This window comes from Nelumbo lutea, chromosome 5 (genome assembly GCF_056320005.1).
Source record: "Nelumbo lutea isolate HS-2025 chromosome 5, American lotus-T2T, whole genome shotgun sequence".
NCBI lineage: Eukaryota > Viridiplantae > Streptophyta > Magnoliopsida > Proteales > Nelumbonaceae > Nelumbo > Nelumbo lutea.
The window spans coordinates 52,491,442-52,510,551 of NC_142688.1; the positions used below are offsets into that span (position 1 = coordinate 52,491,442).

Consider the following 19,110-nt stretch of genomic DNA (forward strand, 5'->3'; position numbering starts at 1 on the left):
CAATATATACCTACAATAAATTCAAATATTATTGTTAACCTCTTACCCCAACCCCACCCCTCTAAACAAACCTACATCTCCTAGCTGAGACGAAAAATAACAAATTAAAACCACAGACAAAACAAAACACATAAAGCACTCAGATGCAAAGGGAACATACCGGGCTTGTCCTTGCCATTTGAATGCATCAGTTTTGGATCCCAGCTTCATATAGGCCATTTTAGACAGAAAATAGGAAGAAATCTGAAGTAAAAGAAGTGCTCTGGAGTTCGAACCGAAGCAATTTCAAGCAGTTACAGGTCAAACTAAAACCTCGACTCTTAAGAAAACCCCTCTAATTTTAGGATAATGAAGCATACAATCATACCCAAAGCATGAAACACCTAAAATTCACCCTCGGTTTAGGGCAAAGTGCATGATTTGTAGCCAAAAGAAAAAACTCAACCACCCTAAACTACTACGAAAAGAATTATAGAAACAGAGGGGACAAACATCAACAGAGACAACTTATAGACCAGTCGACCTAAAACCACCCAAATTTCCAAAAGTATCAAGCAGAAGCATCGAATTCAACCCCTAAAACTCTGAAAACAATCAAAATGCTCTTTCCTCCATGGAAGGTAGAACAACATCAACATCTTGATATTTCTATTACACAAACTGCAAATGCAACAATTCCACTTTGCAAACACCGCACCAAAACCACCCTAACCTACGAGCATATTCAGCAAGAACCCAAAAAGTTTTTGCGTGAAACCACCCCCAAGAGATGGAGAACCAACTTCTAATACTCCCTACAAGACCACCAAACAACAGGTTCGTTGGCCACTGTTCCTCACCGCTGATCGTTGCCAGTGGACCTACAATTGGTGTGTCGCTGCTAAGGCTTGAGGTTCAAATGAATGGAAAGGGAGGAGGTATAGCCCTCGTAGGGGTATTTTAGGCATTATAAAAATTTATCATGGATTGGTTCGCCCTATTTTTTTACTTCTTGAAGAAGTACTTAAAAAAAACCAACTTGAAGTCACTTCTTCAAAGTACTTCTTTAAAAAAAATACTTCTTCCCCACTTATTTACCAAACACTCATAAATACTTAAAAACCACTTAATTTGTGGTCCCATTTCTTAAAAGAAGTATTTCTTTTAAGTGTTCTCAAACACTACCTTTATAAACTTCAACTAGGGTAGTTTTATAAGTGGTATTTTAAAATTCAACTAGGGATAATTTTGGAAGAAAATTTTGAATAAGTGCTTATACAATAAGCACTTAAAAAAAGCTAGAGATTTGGGCTTAAAAAATAAGCCCTTATTTTTAAAATAAGCACTTATTTTGGGCTTATTTCCCAAACACTAATAAGTGCTTAATGGTGTGGTCCTGACCCAAATAAGTACATATTTTTAAGCACTACCAAACATGGGCTAAATCCCATCTATTAAAAAAAAGATTATTAAGGCCATGTTTGGGAGTGCTTAAAAATGAGTGCTTATTTGGGCCATCTAGTACTAATTGGTATTTGGGAAATAAGCCCGAAATAAGTGTTTATTTTAAAAATAAGGGCATATTTTTTAAACCTAAATTTCCAGCTTTTTTTAACTACTTATACAATAAGCACTTATTCAAATTTTTCTTTCAAAATTATCCCTAGTTGAATTTTATAAAAGTACTTTTACGAAAGCACTTTTATAAAAATACTTTTATAAAACTTTTAGGAAAGTACTTTTATGAAAACATTTTTGTAAAAGCATTTTTATAAAAGTACTTTTACAAAAGCACTTTTATGAAAACACTTTTACATAAGCACTTTTATAAAAATACTTTTATAAAAGCACATTTAAGAAAGTATTTTTACGAAAACACTTACAAAAGTACTTTTACGAAAGCACTTTTAAGAAAGTACTTTTATGAAAGCACTTTTATAAGAGTACTTTTATGAAAGTGCTTCTATGAAAGTGCTTTTACACTTTCATAAAAGTGCTTTCATAAAAGTACTTTTATAAAAATGCTTTCAAAGGGTATATTTTGAAATTTTGAAAGAAAACGAAGGAAAAAATAGTCACAAGTGTTTATTTAAGTTTTTATTAAAGATAAGGAATATAAAATAAATGCTTATTTTAAAAAATAAGTACTTAAAAAAATTGGAAGCCAAATACAAATAAGTGCTTATTCAAATAAACACTTATTTTTAACTTGCACTCTCAAACATGGCCTAAGATTATTAAGAAAGAAAATGACTAAAGCCCCTCTTTTTAGTTTCACTTTCTAAGGCCAAATCCACGTGAAGCTCCGGGTTCTGGCTAAAAAGAAGAATAAGAATCAAAACCAAAACCACAGTTTAATAAAAACAAATAGTACCAATTTCAGAGCTTTCAAAAAGAATCAAAACACAAGCTAATGAGCCCAAATGCCTGAAGCTTCCTGTGCCCACTATGTGTCAAAGTTTGGGCCTCAACGATAGATGGATCCATCCTTATTTTTCTCTTCTTATGATAAATTAATGGACGCAATTCTGGGGTCAAAACAAGGTCGGGTTTGGATTCACAACCTGGAAACTATCCAGGTTCAGCAATCCATGGTTGTATATTTAACATATACTTAGGCCAAATCCAATGTTGACCCACATAAATAAAAAATAGTGTTTGCGTTAAGCAATTTGAAATCGAGTTAGGTTAGTTGAAGATGAAGAACAAACTGTTTTGGGCCGACCAATCCAGCCCACTAAAATTGCATCTCTTATTATGTTCTTAGGCTCAGTTTGAAATAAATGCATATAAAATAATACAAAATATAAGATTTTGTATTCTACATTTTTGCATTTATACTCCTTCTAAACTGAGCTTTAGGGATGGGAAACATCAAATCCATTTGAAATCATGGTGTCAATTCCTTGCATCTTGAATTGTTTATTCTATTTCCAATGCATCCTAGCTATGGACCATGTGGGAGGTTTAAAAGGAAAGGAACTTTTGGATATATGAAGAGACATGGGCCACATGGCACAGTGATTTCTTTGTGGGCAATGTAAATTATCAAATGGGTGCAAAAGTAAGTGTTGATTTTAGAGAGCATTTGGATCAATGTTATAAGGAACCACTGAGAAAGGTTAGAGTTTCTGTCAGATTGTCAAGGTTAAAGAGGTTCACCTTGGTGGAACAAATCCTACATTAATAAAGTAAATTAAATGTCCATGATGCAGTAGTTTTCACAGAATGAAGAAGGTACGTAATGCTGTGTTTGGTTTTAATGTAAATATACTTGCATTGATGCAAAACTATGACAGTGCAAATGATTTAGATGTAAATTGTGATCTACTTTTGTTTCAAATTTTAAATTATTTTGTTTAGTTGCAGTAAAAATGAAGTAAATTAAGACATGGAGCAGAATAAAGTAAAACCCAAAATAAAATTAAACGAGAATTTGCATTTTTTTCATTTGTACTCTCATGCCTTTGTACTAGTGCAAATAAAATTGCAACTGCAACCAAACACGGCCTAAGGCATAACTTGCCTTCTCTAATGGTGATCGCAAACAAATTAGCAACATTTATAATCTAGCTGTTGACATTTGAAACCTCTATTGTTGAGTAAGATCATCATCATCCAAGTCTTATTCCAACTATATGAGGTTGGCTACATAAATCCTATTTCATCATTCTATCTGTGTAATGCCAATTATATTGTTAAATTATTAGTGCTTAAATTATTTTTTTACTATTTCGACTTATGTCCTTTTGGTCTACCCTTACCCATTGTTTATTAAGGTACTGTTACAAATTCAACCTTAACTACAAGCTAATCAATTGCACTAACTTATGTTGTGTTGCTAACCATGTGAAGACTGGAGTTTTACCCCTCAGTGGCATAACCCAAACCCAACCTGAATCTGATTTGAATGAGCCCGGCCCAGAAACCTGGGCCCGTAAAATCCTAAAATTGGGTATCTGACTTGCACACCTATTGCCAATTGCATGAATCCTGTTCCACCATTCTGCTTTTGGTTGATGTGATCCATTGCTATGGGCTCTCAATTGCTTCTTAGTACAATCAATTTTTACCTTGTAACAATTGATAGAAATAACTCCCTATTTAGAGTGGTTGTGTTTGCACTTAAGGCTGTGTTTGGAAATAATGCAAATGGAGTGTAAATCCTGGTTCTGGGTAAATTTGTGCTCTAGTTCACTTTTATCTGTGATTGGCAACATTATATTTATGCATCAACAAGTGACAGACCAATGCATATTTACATTGATAATAAGACGTAAAAGTACATCAATAAAAAAGAAGTAAATTTGCATTCAAGTGGACCTTCGATAATAAAAAAACATATGCTTTATTAAAATTCATGTTTGCGTTCATTACACCTAAAAATCTGTTTTGTAAGAAGATAAATTTGTCAGTGCAAAATTAATCAAATTTTACAATTTATATGAACCATTTTACACTACATATTTGCATCATTTCCAAACGCAGCCTAATGAACTTAGAAAATGATTTTCTAGATGCTTAAGTTTGTTTGACTGGCAAACATAAGGATTGAAGGGATAGAAATCCATCACATGGACTCCCAAAGATTGCAGAATAAGGGGGCGAATTTCAAAAAATTTTCTCTCCCTTCAACTGGGAATCGAATTCCCCATATTTTCAATGATCATTCTTGAACCATAAACTGAACCAGATCTGAACCAAAAGGAGTAGGGAGAGATAATACTTGATATAGCGAAATAATATCTCTCAATGGAGGTGTTCACGCCCAAGGAAGGATCCAAAATTGTATTCATTTAACCTTCCAAACTGCTACCCAGTTGGGCTTCCTTGTATGGCGTGGGACCCAAACATTGATCTACACATCAGCCACATGGGTTCAGCCCAGCCTTTGTTACAAGGCCTGGCCGAATACACTGTTATGTGCAGTGCACCCCCTGAAACCCATTAGATGGGCTCTATGGGCCCAACACTTACCCTAAGTGGTCCCTGGGCCAAGCCACCTTGTAACACCTAGGGACTGTGGGCAGATGCAAGATTAGCCTATCAGGTATTATCTTCAATGGTCTTACACTTAACCTCTCAGCCCATAATGATCATACACTGCCCGACAAGAGATGACCTCTCCCTCAGCTGCAAGGAACAGTGTTGCACTCTCTGCTTATATGGATCCCGGGAATTAAAACCTTTTGCAAATCATTTTGAAACCATAATTTATATACTTTTATATCTCATATAAAATATATTTTGCAAAACAAATCTCAACGATTGAAATCGGCTGCCGGCAGTCTTGGTTTCCACCAGTGAGAGTGCATCCCCAATCATTACCTTTGTCCGACAAAGGGGATGATTCTGTCACTATGATCACCCACTCAGATGAATTCTCAGACTGTCCCAACATACCCAGGTTTTGACCCCCGCTAAGGATCTCACTGATTGATACATCAAAGACAGCCCAATCCGACACCTAGTGCAGTATCATAATCGAGTCTAGGGGTCGGGTGTAACTTTCTAGTTTTGCCCATCAACCTCCAAGGTCTAGGGCAATACTAGAAATCTGGTCCAGTTCAAATATTCAATTAATCCTACACTGTATGTGCCTAGGGTTTCACCCCGGTAGCTGAGACAAGCCACCCCAACCGACTTGGTGGCACCACAATGTCAGTCTTGTCAGGATAGGTCTCCCCAGACCGACTCACTAGCTGTGAACATTCTAAACTAACACGAGTCTCATCAAATGTCTAGTTTAAGGGTATTTTACAGAAACATACCAAGGGAACATGAATCAAATATGCACTTTTATTCATTTACAATAAACTCATAAAGTAGATCATTTTATTTGAAGCTAAGGGCATACAAAACTGTTTAACAAGGATAACCATCGATCAGGCACTAGCTAGGCATGCTCATATAATTTAATAAAATTATATTAAAAAGAAACGCTTAAAGTAATAGATTTCTGGAGTGGGGCTTGGAGGAAAACCTTTTATATGGGCAAAAAATGATCAACCCTACAAACCTCCTCTTTGCTTTTGTTTGTTGCAGAGCCCAAGACAGCTTGTATAGCACTTCTCTTTGACTTCTCTTTTTAATCTAATTCCATCATTTCAGTGTCTGCAAGAGTTCCAACATCCCTCATTCTCTCTGTTGATTTTTCATTCTTTATAGCTTGCAAATACCAATGGCTGGTTGTAGGATTGTAGCAGAGAATACTTTGTATTAAATCCTAAGATTTCTTTGTTGTTTGGCTAGTTGTAAAGGAGGGTTTTGAGTTAGAGCCTTATGGAAGGGCTACCTCCTAGGTGTGTAGCCCATTTGCCTGCCAAAAAACAAAGCTTTTCATTCACATGATTTTCTGGATACAATCCATACAATAACTCTCTTGTGCCTTCCTAGATTTTAAAACATTCCTTGTGAGCTAAAGATTACTACATTCCAAAGGGAGTTATCTTTTTATTTTGCTTTGAGGTTGTTTTTTTTAGCTTCTTGACTTCAAAGTAGACCAACTAATAATATTATAGGTTTCTTAAAATAGTTAACGTTTTTATGTGAAGAAAGCAATAGGATACTAACTTATATTACAAAGGGAAATTCGTAAGATGGATGGCCGCTTTTAGAGTGAGAGAGAAAGAGAAGAGTTGAGACCCATATGGTTGGTAGCTGTGACGATTAGAAAAAAAGCACTTACTTTAATAAAGAAAGTGTGGCATCTTAGGGTCCGTTTGGTTTGCAAGAATAAGGGTCTAGAATCGGAATTAGAATGAGCTATTCCGATTCAACTGTTTGTTTGGGCAGAATCGGAATCCCATCCCATTCCTGCTGGAATGGCATTTCCCATTTGAGGGAATGGCCATTCCCTGCCCCTCCCTTGGGAATTAAATTCCCATTCCTGCTGATTTTAATTCACATTCTCATTCCTATCTGAACCAAACAGACTATGGGAATAGACCATTCCGATTCCAATTCTGGAGGATTTCGATTCTGATTCCGATTCCGACTATGAACGAAACAGACCCTTAGACTTATTAAAGTTTTTAATGTGATTGATTATTTTTTTATTTATAATTTTTGCACAATGATTGAATTCTATTTGTATTTCTAAGTGCGTATGTGCAAGGGCATAGCCAGGGATGACAGAGAGGAGCCATGGCCCCCATATGTGTTGAAAATCCCCACAGTACCCATTTAAGTCCCACTTTTATTTTGGACTCTTTACCCTTTATCCACGTTTATCAGTGGCGCCCCTCAAGAAAATATCCTAGTTTTGCCCTCGTTTGTGTGTATGTGTGTGTAAATGCTTAAAAGTATTTTGAATTAAAACTACTTAAGTAGCTTTCTAGTAAGGTTTTTAGCTAGTTGTAGCTAGGAGATCATTTATACTCCATCCTGCAATTTATATTATATATTATATAATATTATAATAACTCATAAAATATTATATTATATTAAAGAATAACATAATAATATTTTTATTTAAAGCAATAGGCCCAAAGCCTGATCCAAATTGTTGTGGAGGCTTGGGGTGAGGAGGGATTCAAGGTATGGGAGAAAACTACCACCTAGTTGTGTTGTTCATTTACCTACCAATAATATGAACATATTATATATTAACACAATTTTTTAGATACATTAACTCTCTTGTGCCTTTTATTTTACATTTTAGAAGCATTCCTTGTGAGCTAAAGATCATTACATTCCAAAGAGGCTCATCTTTGGAGTACCTTTTGAAGTGCAAGAAAAGTAGATGGCTACCTTTAAAGGAATAAAAAAAAAAAAGTGGAAAGAAAACAAAATAGGACCAGATCAACAATGTAACAGTTCGCTCTTCATGTTATCAAAGATAAGGCTAAGTTTGAAGAGTACAAATATAAATATGTACAATGCAAATACAAGGTTTAGAAATACAATATAGAAGGCTTTGCACTGCACATATTTGTATTTACACTCTTCTCAAAGTGAGCTTAAGGCTCCGTTTGGAATGAGGACAAATACAATTATGTACATTACAGATTTATACAAAATAATACGAAATACAAGGTTTTACACTCTATATATTTGTATTTTGTATTCTTTTCAAATTGAGTCTCAGTTTGGAAAGAGTACAAATGCAAATATGTACAGTATAAATACATGCAAAATATAAGGTTTTGCACTCTACATATTTGTATTTGTACTCCTTCCAAACTAAGCTTAAGTGGTAAAAGTTGCACAAGGGTCTAAGGTTAGTTTTTGGATATAAGAAATCTTATGATGTTTTCTATTGTTTTTTTTAATAGTAAAGAATGGGTTTCTCTCTTCTTGGCAAGGATCAAAGTATCCATAGACCAATACTCTTAACTTTTTTATTTTATTTTAATAGTCTGAAATTCAAAACCCCAATCCCCTAGTATTTTGTTGTAACCATGAGTCTCCATGACCTTGGATATGGATATGTTTTTGATATTTTGATCCTTGCTTCTTGGATATATGCACAAGCTGAAATATGTAAAATCTTTGTTTTCTTGATTTTCTGGTTTATGGTGTCATTCTTTTTTTGTATGTCAAAGTTTAGAAGCATTATGATTTCTTACAACTTATATAAGAACTTTTAACTTTAAATTTTGAATCTCCTAAATTAGAGTATTAACCAACCAATACTTATTTGTTCTACATTTTCTTATTTATTTAGGCTGTTTTTTACTGCAGCACAATTTTATTTGCACTAGTACAAATGCATGGGAGTGCAAATGAAAGAAATGCAAATTCTGGTTTCATTTTGTTTTGTTTTAATTTATTCTGCTTCATGTCTTATTTTATTTTATTTGTACTGTAATCAAACAAAATAAGGTAAAATTTGAAACAAAAATAAATTAGAATTTGCACTCAAATCATTTGCACGACCATAGTTTTGCATCAGTGCAAATAAAATTGTGCTGCAACCAAATGCAGCCTTAATAACTGATATAGTGCACCACATTCCAAAGAAACACACTTCTAAAATTCTGCAACTTCAAGGCTTAAAATTCTAAAACCAAACTACTGATCAATTTTATTTTTAGAACTATATTTCTAAAATTGACTCAATTACTAATTCCTACAAACTTAAAAACTTAATATCAATAAATGAACCATATAAAAAATGTACAAAAATCACTTAATTAGCATCTCTACTCTACCAATTAGCTTTTCTAATTTGTATCTTACTCACACATGAAAAATATACATCATCTCTTCTGTTATCCATACCATTTTCCTCCCTATTCAAATTATGTTTTCTTTGCTTTTTTTTTTTTTTGTTAATAATAGAAAACTATCCTCTTTCATTTCTTGTAGGTGTTGCGTTAAGCAAAGCCACATTACTCTATTCCTTTCATTTATGTGTTTTTTTTTTTTTATTTTAAAAATGACCCCACAATTAGGTTGATTAGGTTGAGTTGGGCTTCCATTTTATGAGATGGGCTGGACTAAGATTGAGAGAATGGCTCAAAACTCGTATCAGGTTAGGGTTACGGGGCCACGAGGTCAGCATTGAGGCCTTGTCTACAAGGTTGACCCAATTCTGAGCCGAGACAGCCCAAACTGCAGTTACCATTTCTAACTGGACATGTTGGACTTGGGTCAACGCTTTTACTTGATAAAAGAAAAGGCATTTTCGCTTGGAGAAACTGTAAATCAGCTCATTTTTAAAAGATCTTTAACATCATCTCATTCCAGTTTCTTCTTATGAACTAAAATGGATCCTTCTTTCTTTCCTTGGCGCCTGGCAGGGACCTTGAAATGGAAATTGGAATCTGAAAAACTACAATTTCATTTCATGTGGTTAAGAATAAAACACCAGTCCTTATCAAACTGCATTAAAGGCAAAAGGGGCTAAATCGTGGATTTAAGAATATAAAACCCATCATGTAGTCCAGGTTGTCAAGAGATTGCCCAGCTCAGGCCGAAAACCAACCTCGTAAAGTATTGCAATGGTGGGCAATGGGGGCCCATGAACTTTGCAATGTCTCCCATTGAAGAAAGCCCCAACTTTGAGTGGGTCCCTCCCAAGTTCATCTCGACCAAACCCCAGAAGTCAATCCAACGATAATCAGAGGGGTGGTTTTGATGAGCAATCTCAATTCTCAAGGTGGGTATCCATCATCCTTGATCCTCTAGATGTAGGACATGTGGCATCCTTAGTGGAGACACATGGCACTGGAGTGATCTCAGGTGGGAAATGAAACAATACAAGGCAAGATATGGGTGTCAACTAGGTTTTCCAATCTGACTTCAGAAAAGTTTGCTTCATGAGATGGGCCCCTTGCTAAGTTTCCATTTAATATTTATCATTGTATGGTGCAAACAAAGTACTGTATTCAAGCTTCAAATATATGATTATAACTATTTTATTAGAGGGAACATTGCATATTTGCATGAGATGGGTCCCTTATTAAGAGGCCCAGATCTCTCTTTCCAGCGTTTGTAATGATGGCCATGAAAAGTAACCCAGCCAAAGAGCCAACAGAAACTAAAGAAAAACAAAAAGGGATACAAAGCTCAAGTCCCAAAGCCCAGATCCACTACAGCCCATCACCAAAACAAAAACAAACCTAACCATTAGGTATTACCAACCCCGGCAGCTACATTCGATTCCCCTCCCCCTTCCACCATCAGTCCATCACTGTATATCAGTTGTTTCTTCTGTTTTTCTTCTCCTTTTTACAAAATATCTTCCATATCACTAACTAAAAATCCTTTTCTCTCTTCATCTCCATTAGCCTTCTCACAACCAGACATTTCCATGCTCGTGAGCTTCTTAGCACGCAAGGCCTCTGCCTCCCAGTCTGTTCGCATCAGAACAACAAAAAGAATGGAGACAGCACAAGCAGCCTGAGCAGACAGGAGTCCATACCAGAGTCCACTGAACCCAACCTTGAACCAAAAGGCCAGGCCTACAGCGACAGGCGTCCCAATGCAATAGAAGGACCCGAGGTTGATTCTGGCGCCCACGGCCGGCCTTGCCGTGCCGCGCAGTATGCCACAGCCTGTCGTCTGTGGGCAGTTGCCGAGCTCACACAGACCCATGATGGGCATCACAGCAGCCACCAAGTAACCGACCTCCACGTCTTTAGTGAACAGACCTGCCCACCTCTCTCGCAGAATGGCCGTCCACGTTACGTTGATCATCCCAATCACGAAAGCGCAGCCCAGCGCCACCAGTGCCGCCAACTTCGCCTTGTAGGGCTTCCCTGCTCCCAGCTCGTTCCCTACCTATTGTGGGTCCATCAGTGGGCCAAGTTAAAAACACCAGAACATCATCATCATAAGATTCCAAACCAATGGTAAAGGATAGATCAAGAACTAAATGCAGAAACTTACTCTGGTGGAAACACAAGCGGCCAAGGCCATTGGGACGGTGTACATGAGACTGGTTGTTTGAATGAGTATGGCAGTTGCAGCCACGGCCAGTGTAGGCTTGGGCAAATATCCAGCAAGGACGGTCATGATCTCGTACCACCACCACTCCAAGCAAATTCCCAGGCAGCTTGGCACGGCCAAACGTAAAAGCGGGCCCAACCCACCACAGACAACCCCAATACCAGCCGTCCATCTCAGCTCACACACCCCAGATACGTACACGTATGCGGTCATCAATAGAACCATGTTCAGGTTGGTCAGCACAGATGCAATGGCCACCCCAGGAACACCGAGCTTCATCACCACCACCAGCAGAATGTTCAAGGGTACGTGAAACAACACCGCGATCAGAGAACAGTACATCATCGGCTTTGTCACCCCTTGGGACCTCAGATACACTCGCAGAGGCTGCAACAGAGTGTTCGTTAATAGGTCTGGAAGAGAGTAGATACAGTAGGTGGCCGCCATTGCCGTGATATCTCTGTCTTGACCCATGAAGATCATGATTCCTTCCAAGTTCATCCACAGAAAACTGATGGGTATGCTTGCGATTAGAAGGATTAGGACCGTGCGTTGCAGGGAGAGCGAGATTAGTTCCCAGTTCTTGCTTCCATAGGCTTGGCTGCACACTGGCTCGAGCCCTGAAGCGAGGCCGAACAGAACAGAGTACCCTGTGATGTTGGTGAACCCGATTGAGAGAGCTCCTCCTGCGAGCTCTAAGCTCCCGAGTCGACCCAAGAAGAGAACGGACACCATGGCTCGAATGTAGACCACACAGTTCATGGCCGTTATCGGCAAGGCCATGCTCCATAGCTCTTTCAGCTCGTCTATCACCTGTGCGAAGTATAAGTTATTACAGAAAACAGAGCATACGAGAATGAAAATGTGGCGTTGGTCGCCTTAGTTTCAAAGGGTTTACATACATAAAGCAAATAATTCAAGAAGGAAAATGTGGAGTCGTTCTTCTCGGTTTTAAAGAGTTTACCTTAGTTGCAGATGGGGCCTTTTTCGGTGAATAATCTGATTCTTTGTCAGCCATCTTCGATGTATGGCCGACGTCCATTGAGTTTTAAAAACAAGAACGCCTACAAATTTCGCCTTCTCGTCTGGATTTCGAAGTGCCGAAGAGAAAAGAAGTGACTCTAAAGAGCCTGCAGAAGATTCAAAGAAAATAAAGATAACCCACCTTAGATTTTTCGTTCCACTCTGTACTTATCATGAGATTACAAAGAGAAAAGATAGGTCTTATTTAATGGTGGAGACTAAGAAAGAGAAGGTAAGCTGGATTGAACTTCTCAACTTTGTATTGCTGATGAGGTACTATAGAAGAGAAAAGCTGAGGATAGTTAATGGTGAAGACTTTATGTGCATAACAGGAGAAGGACGAAAGCCATAAATTGAGGTGTGAAAAAATTGGTAAGAAAAGGTAACCCACCTCTTGCCTTTTTAATTATAAACTGTATCTCTGATAGAGATTACAGAAAATTTGAAGTAGGAGGTTGCTAATGGCGGCGACTGGGAGCGAGGCTTGTGGGCTGCATACAGAAGCTTTGGAAGGACAATCAAGAGTTAAGCTGCAAGGAAAGCGACGGTGGAGACGAAGAGCTAAGGGTTTTGGCTTTTAAACCCAAGGGTTCAGTTCATCAGGTGTTAAAGCTTAGAAGAGTTAACCCTTTTTGAGTATAACGGAGAGAGAGAGAACCAAAGGTAAGCCTTTCTTTTAACCCAACCATCTCATGCGACTGTAGAGGTTTTTAAAGCTTATAACTTGTTTGGAATCTTCACAAAAGAAAACCTGCTTCTTACGTTTTTATTCGTTTGTTTGGTATGTCAATACGTACTTATTTGTTTAATTGCTTTTTAATTGTTTTCCCTGATAAAGAAGGATGTCCAGCATTTGCTTATCAACAGGAACATGTTACAAGTATCAAGTTTCATGATACAGTTTATGTGTAAATTCATTTATGTTCATCTATCAAAAAAATTCATTTGTGTTTGTTAGGTTGCTTCATTTTCAAGATTTTTGTAGGTATGCAAGGAGAAACCGGATTCAGTCATTGCAAAGGCCCTTCAAACAACCATTATAATCTTATACTGAGAATATCTCACCATAAAATAAAGCACATAAGTATAGAAATATTCTTAATGCAAGGATTTAAAGGCGGTAATCAGTGTTTTCAACCCATTATTGATCTCATTGGTTGAACTAATGACTTGGGTGATTTTGTCACAATACTGGTTTTGGCCAACCTTCAACCTACTATTTTTATAAAAATTTCTTGACTTGGTCAATGACCCATTGATATGGCGATTTTAATCTGCTGTTGATCCAATCCGTTGAACTATTCGAATTATCACCCATTAAGATTCTAGATTTGGTTTGAGTAAAACATAGAGAAAGGTCAAAACCTGTTTACTTGGTAAAAAATCATCCAACCCTGATGGTTAGACCATTGACTTGGTCAACTCAGTTGACTGGGTGATAGGTTACATATTAATTATGCATTTAATATTTTTATAAATAAAAAAATTTAAAAATATAATTTAAATATAAAATAATACATATATCATATCTAAAACATAAATATATATATTATTTATTAATAAAATACACATGGTATTGTCAAACCGGTGACCCATGACCTGGAGGCAAAAACGGTTCAGCCTGGTGGTCAGTTTTTAAAACACCAGATTGAACCATTAACTTGCCTTATCCATTTAACATGATTATCAAGTTCTTCTATGATTTTTATTTTGAATTATTTATGTTGATGATATTATGGAGATGATATTAGGATTTTTTCTTTTCAATCTTTCAAACTTCAAGTCGGGATTTTAGACATTGATTTGATGGTAAAATTAGACAATTGATTTGATTTGATTCATAACTTAGTGACCAAAATGATTCTATGCTCAATTATTTAAGCCCGACAAAACAACTTTTTATTCCAATTTCCTTGTGTGACATAACAATAAATTTAAGCGACACATTACAATATTTTATTTTATATTGATCAAGAATATGACAAAATATTTTTATGATTTTTAAAATTTGTATTTGAATATCGATCAGTCGTTAATGACATATATGTGGGACTAGTATCAAAGAAATCTAGATGAAATGGAAAACTGTGATAAAGGGAAAAAAAAAAGATATATAAAGAATAACTAAGAAGATTAGACAAATATTACATAGAAAATAGGTATAAGAAGAAGTAAAATAGGAGAAATTAGGAGTTATTAGAATTCTCTCAATTTCTATTTGAAAAGCTAAAACTCTTATTTTAGGAAAAAACTTATTTGGTTAAAATATGTCTCAATTAATCTATGAGTTAGATTAGGAAAGGTTATTGAATTAAAAATAATAGTAAGTTGTGAAAACAGAAACCGAACTAAAAAACAAATAAATAAGAAAAGCTTAGTAACCTATGGACTCAATCAATAATGAAACTCATTCAAACAATCACCAGTCCTGCTTAACCAATATACTAAAGAAAATATAAGAACTATGATATGCATAACTTTTGTATTAAATTTGTTTTTTAACAAGGGAAAAATGGGAAATATATTACCTAAATTATTATAACTATAAAAGGGTTTATTCAAATATCTGGATCATTTTGGTTCCTATGATTGGATGGATCAATTTGGATCAAGTTGATTACCTTACCTTCAAGTTCAAAGTATCGATATGATACACGATATCAGGCTTGTCGTATCATTTGGGTTTCTCATACACCTGTTTAAAGGTATTTTTAGGAAATCAATCCATTGTTTTTTTTTTTTTCTTTTTTGATAGGAAAAGCTTAGGGGCTACACAAGATAGAGAGTAATCCTTCCCGGGGAATAAAAAAAAACAAATCTGACTGAAATCCTTTGGAACTGAACCTAAACTAGTTAAACGATAGGATGGGGCATTGCATGCTTGTCAATCAACTGTCTGGTTTGCTTCACAATATATATGCTGGAAGAAAATGCTTGAACTAAACTCGAACTTGGAGAAGAGACAATCTTTAAAATGTATTAATACACCCTATTGATACATTTGGATGTAACAATACTCTAAACCATGCTTACCTTACATAGGTTTGGTCAAGTGCTTGGATTATTTTGGATGAAGATGAATACCTATGACTTGTTTATGGTTGAGATCAATCAAAATAGGGTCATCTGCTACGCTTTTATACATTCATGAACTAAAAATTTCTGCTACTTTATTAATTCAAAACTTGTGATATGCATGAAAACCTCAAAGTGTTGACCTACTTAAGGTAAGTTTCAATCAAGTGCATGTTGGCATGGTATCACATGATTTGAAGAAGAACTACTCATTTAATCTTTCTTGGTCTGAAAAACCAACGTTAAAGACTATCACACTCCAAAGTCCAGATTCAAAATACATTCAAAGTTGAAACAGGGCTCATGTAGACAAGGACAATGCACATTTAACCAATCTACAATGTCTCCAATGGCTAAATATCTACTTTTCTGTTTGGCCCCATCATCCTTCCACATCACCAAAACCAATCTTATATGCAGAACTAGTAGTATTGTAAGCCTTTCTCCTTATGCGACATTAATAATAATCAATAAATACTTTTTTTGGCACTGCCAAACAGGTACTGAATTGAACAAATAATAAAATATTTATAAAGTACAACGATTTACTTAATTTCTGCTTCACAGCTTCAGTTATTAAAAAACCTATCTCCTGATTAGAAATTAGTTCACTACCAGACAAAGTAACAAGCTTTTGGGTTCAGCAACTTCTATTATACCGGCCCACGAGATATTAGCCCCACTGCTATTTTTGGCACGTGTGATACAGCGGCTGGGCCGCATCTGGTACGACCTATGCCGTCTTTCCGGTTTGAAGATGCATTCATGACAGAATATCTTGTCATTATGAACTTAAATTTCTTGAGAAATTTAAATTTCGGTCCACCTCAAAAATTTTTATTAGTTTTTCAATTTTATTCACCCACCTTTGATTCATTATTCCGTAAATTTGATTCATTCTCCGCTTATTACTGTTCCAATTGTACAAAGTTTACGAGGGAAATAGAAAAATGAAAACTCACCTTTAAAAATTTTAATTCCACCGTACAGGTGGGGTGAATCCTGACCGTAGATTGATGTTAAATCTACGGATAGGATGCGGTTTATAAGAGGCTATTAGTAGACTACTAGGAGGGGCTGTCATTTAGATTTCGGGGAGTGCAGTGTACTTATATCCCTTTTGAATTTTCTCACTTTTTTCTCTTAAAAGAAATTGGTTCAGTACTTCAGTCTTACAGTTTTCAGTCTTGACTGTACGTATGTGATGGTCTCACAGTAACGGCCACTGTGGAATAAGAAGTTTAGACTTCATGAATGTAACGTATCAGAGGCGGGCGGTTGATCCACTGAAACTGCTCGGTTAGACATTAATTTTAAGTTTGACCCTTCAGTAATGGGACTCCAGCTTCACAGATGTCATATGTTGCTTTTGTTCTTTATCAGCTAATGGAAATAAAAAAGGAAGATATACGGTTGTGGGTTATTTGGTAAAAGGAAGATAAACGGTCGTGGGTTATATTTGGTAGGTGTTTGGCATCAGTGCTTTTTTTTTTTTTGGAAATGATATTATTATATATATAAACATTTTTTGAGAAAATAATACTGATTTTCTTTGATATCAGTGCATGCTTTCAATTAATGTTTTAGAAACCAATCTAGTGGTTGAACTGTTTTTGCCTCTCGTTTGTCGGTCACTGGTCGAGTTTTCACGATATATATATGTGTGTATAAATATATATTTTATCAATAAATAATATATAAATATATTTTAGATATGTTATATATGTATTTTTATATTTAATTTATATTTTTTAATATAGTTTTTAATTTTTTTTATTTATAAAAATATTAAAATTTACAATTTGAGGCAAAAAAAGGGGTTTTTGCGAAAATACCAGGGTAGGCACCTTGGAATGTATAGATCTCAAAAAGATACCCATAATAAAAAGAATCACCTCAATTGAACATCCGAGTGCAAAGTTATGACCTCCAAAAGTTTGCATACACTGAGTGTGCATACCTTCGATTTGGTGACCAGGTCAAATGGGTCAACGGTTGAACCGACTGGGTCAAATGATTCTTCACCATTTCAACATTGATCTATATTATCCAATGTCCAAGATGATGCCACATCAATGCACCAATGATAGCAATGCACTGTTTTCTCAAAAAACATTAAATTTGGCATTGCTCCAGACCACACCTTCCCAATTTCCAAAGCATGGTCTGGAGCAAAGTTTTTTTTTCTGAAAAAATGGTACCAAGCAAGAGGGCATTGTTTAAGCACTGCTTTCTCTAATGTGGCCCCGTTTTCTCAGAAAAACAGCATTGATGCTAAAAATCACCTTGGATTACTAGATAGATGGACTTAACATAGGGTAGGGTGAGAATGTGGTCGCAGAATTGCTATATGGGTCCCACTTAACTTGCCACCTATCACATATCTAGTAGACACTATAGTCAAAATATGTTGTAAGATAGTGCTGATGATGTTAAGAGTAGGTTCTAAGCTAAGCTTCTAGATTTTCATTTATCAAATAAAAGAAGAATGAACAAAAAAGTAAGGTGACAACGATGCCATTTTTTGAGAAAACGATGCCACATAGGTGTCACATTAGAGAAAGTGGTGTTTCAAAAAATGTCTTCTTGTTTGGTACCGTTTTTCTAGAAAAAACGTTTCTCCAAACCTTGCCTTAGAAATTGAGAAAGTGTGGTATAGAGCAACACCAAATTCAATGTTTTCTGAGAAAACAACGTGTTGCTGCCGGCGATGCAATGATGTGGCATCAATGTGGCATCAACTTGGATGTTGGATAATATAGAACAATGTTGAAAATTGTTCTACAACATTGATACCAAACAAAACCAATCTATTTTCTCAGAAAACAACCTATGTGCATAGAAGGACCGGTGCCAAACAAAAAATAAGCATTGTTTTCTTACAAGGCTTACAATTCCACATGCCCAGCACTGATGCCAAACACCTATTTAGGCTCCTTTGAATTGAATTCATTAAGCTTTGCGGTATAAATTTTGTAGGTCTTTGGCATCAGTGTTGGGAACATCACACCGTTTTCTCATAAAAACTGTGCTTATTTTTTGTTTAGAATTGGTGCTGCCACATAGGTGTTTTCTGAGAAAACAACATTGGTTTTGTTTGGTACCAATGCTAGCAGCAATGTTTTTAACATTGGTTTATATTATCCAACGTCCACAATGATACCACATTGATGCCAACACATTGATGCCACATCATTGCACTGTTGGCATCAATGGAGAGTGCATTCTGTGCACTCGTGGGTGCATTTGTCCAGTGCACCCGTGAATAGCATATTGACACATCAACTAGGCTAACGCTAACACTCAAATGCGCGTTAACACGGTCTGGTCTGGTTCGTGGGGAAACGAATCATTTCGCGTGAATGCGAACCAATTGGGTGTTCAATCAAAAAGCCCCTTTTTTTCCCAATTTTTTCAACTCTTTCAGTTCTTTCATCCCTTTCTCTCCACTAAACCCTACCCATACAACAAAGAAACCCTTGTTCATCGGCGACGATAGAGCGCCGGCTGCGAACCGACGACAACAGAACTCCGACAACGATAGAGCTCCGGCAGCCATGTATCATTCTCCGCATGAACTGTTACCTTGCTGTATGGAAAAAGAAGAGAGAGAATTACACCACCTGTATTACAACC

General features: G+C 36.2%; 1 protein-coding gene across 1 annotated transcript; it reads right to left on the reverse strand.

The window, feature by feature from the left end:
- Positions 1-10,308: 10,308 nt before the first annotated feature.
- LOC148852405 (MATE efflux family protein) lies at positions 10,309-13,039 on the reverse strand. Its single transcript, XM_088943576.1, has 4 exons — positions 12,791-13,039; positions 12,341-12,506; positions 11,317-12,189; positions 10,309-11,208 (listed from the first exon to the last, which is right to left on the reverse strand). The coding sequence occupies exons 2-4, from the start codon at positions 12,416-12,418 to the stop codon at positions 10,657-10,659; spliced, it is 1,503 nt and encodes a 500-aa protein (XP_088799702.1). The 5' UTR covers positions 12,419-12,506; positions 12,791-13,039; the 3' UTR covers positions 10,309-10,656.
- Positions 13,040-19,110: the final 6,071 nt, after the last annotated feature.

What these genes read in the sequence shown, in the direction of transcription:
- LOC148852405 (XM_088943576.1), bottom strand. Translation starts at nt 12,418, where the DNA reads ATGGACGTCGGCCATACATCGAAGATGGCTGACAAAGAATCAGATTAT. An exon ending in AGGCCCCATCTGCAACTAAG is followed by an intron (nt 12,190 to 12,340) that starts GTAAACTCTTTA and finishes TACTTCGCACAG; the next exon opens with GTGATAGACGAGCTGAAAGA. An exon ending in CCGCTTGTGTTTCCACCAGA is followed by an intron (nt 11,209 to 11,316) that starts GTAAGTTTCTGC and finishes GACCCACAATAG; the next exon opens with GTAGGGAACGAGCTGGGAGC.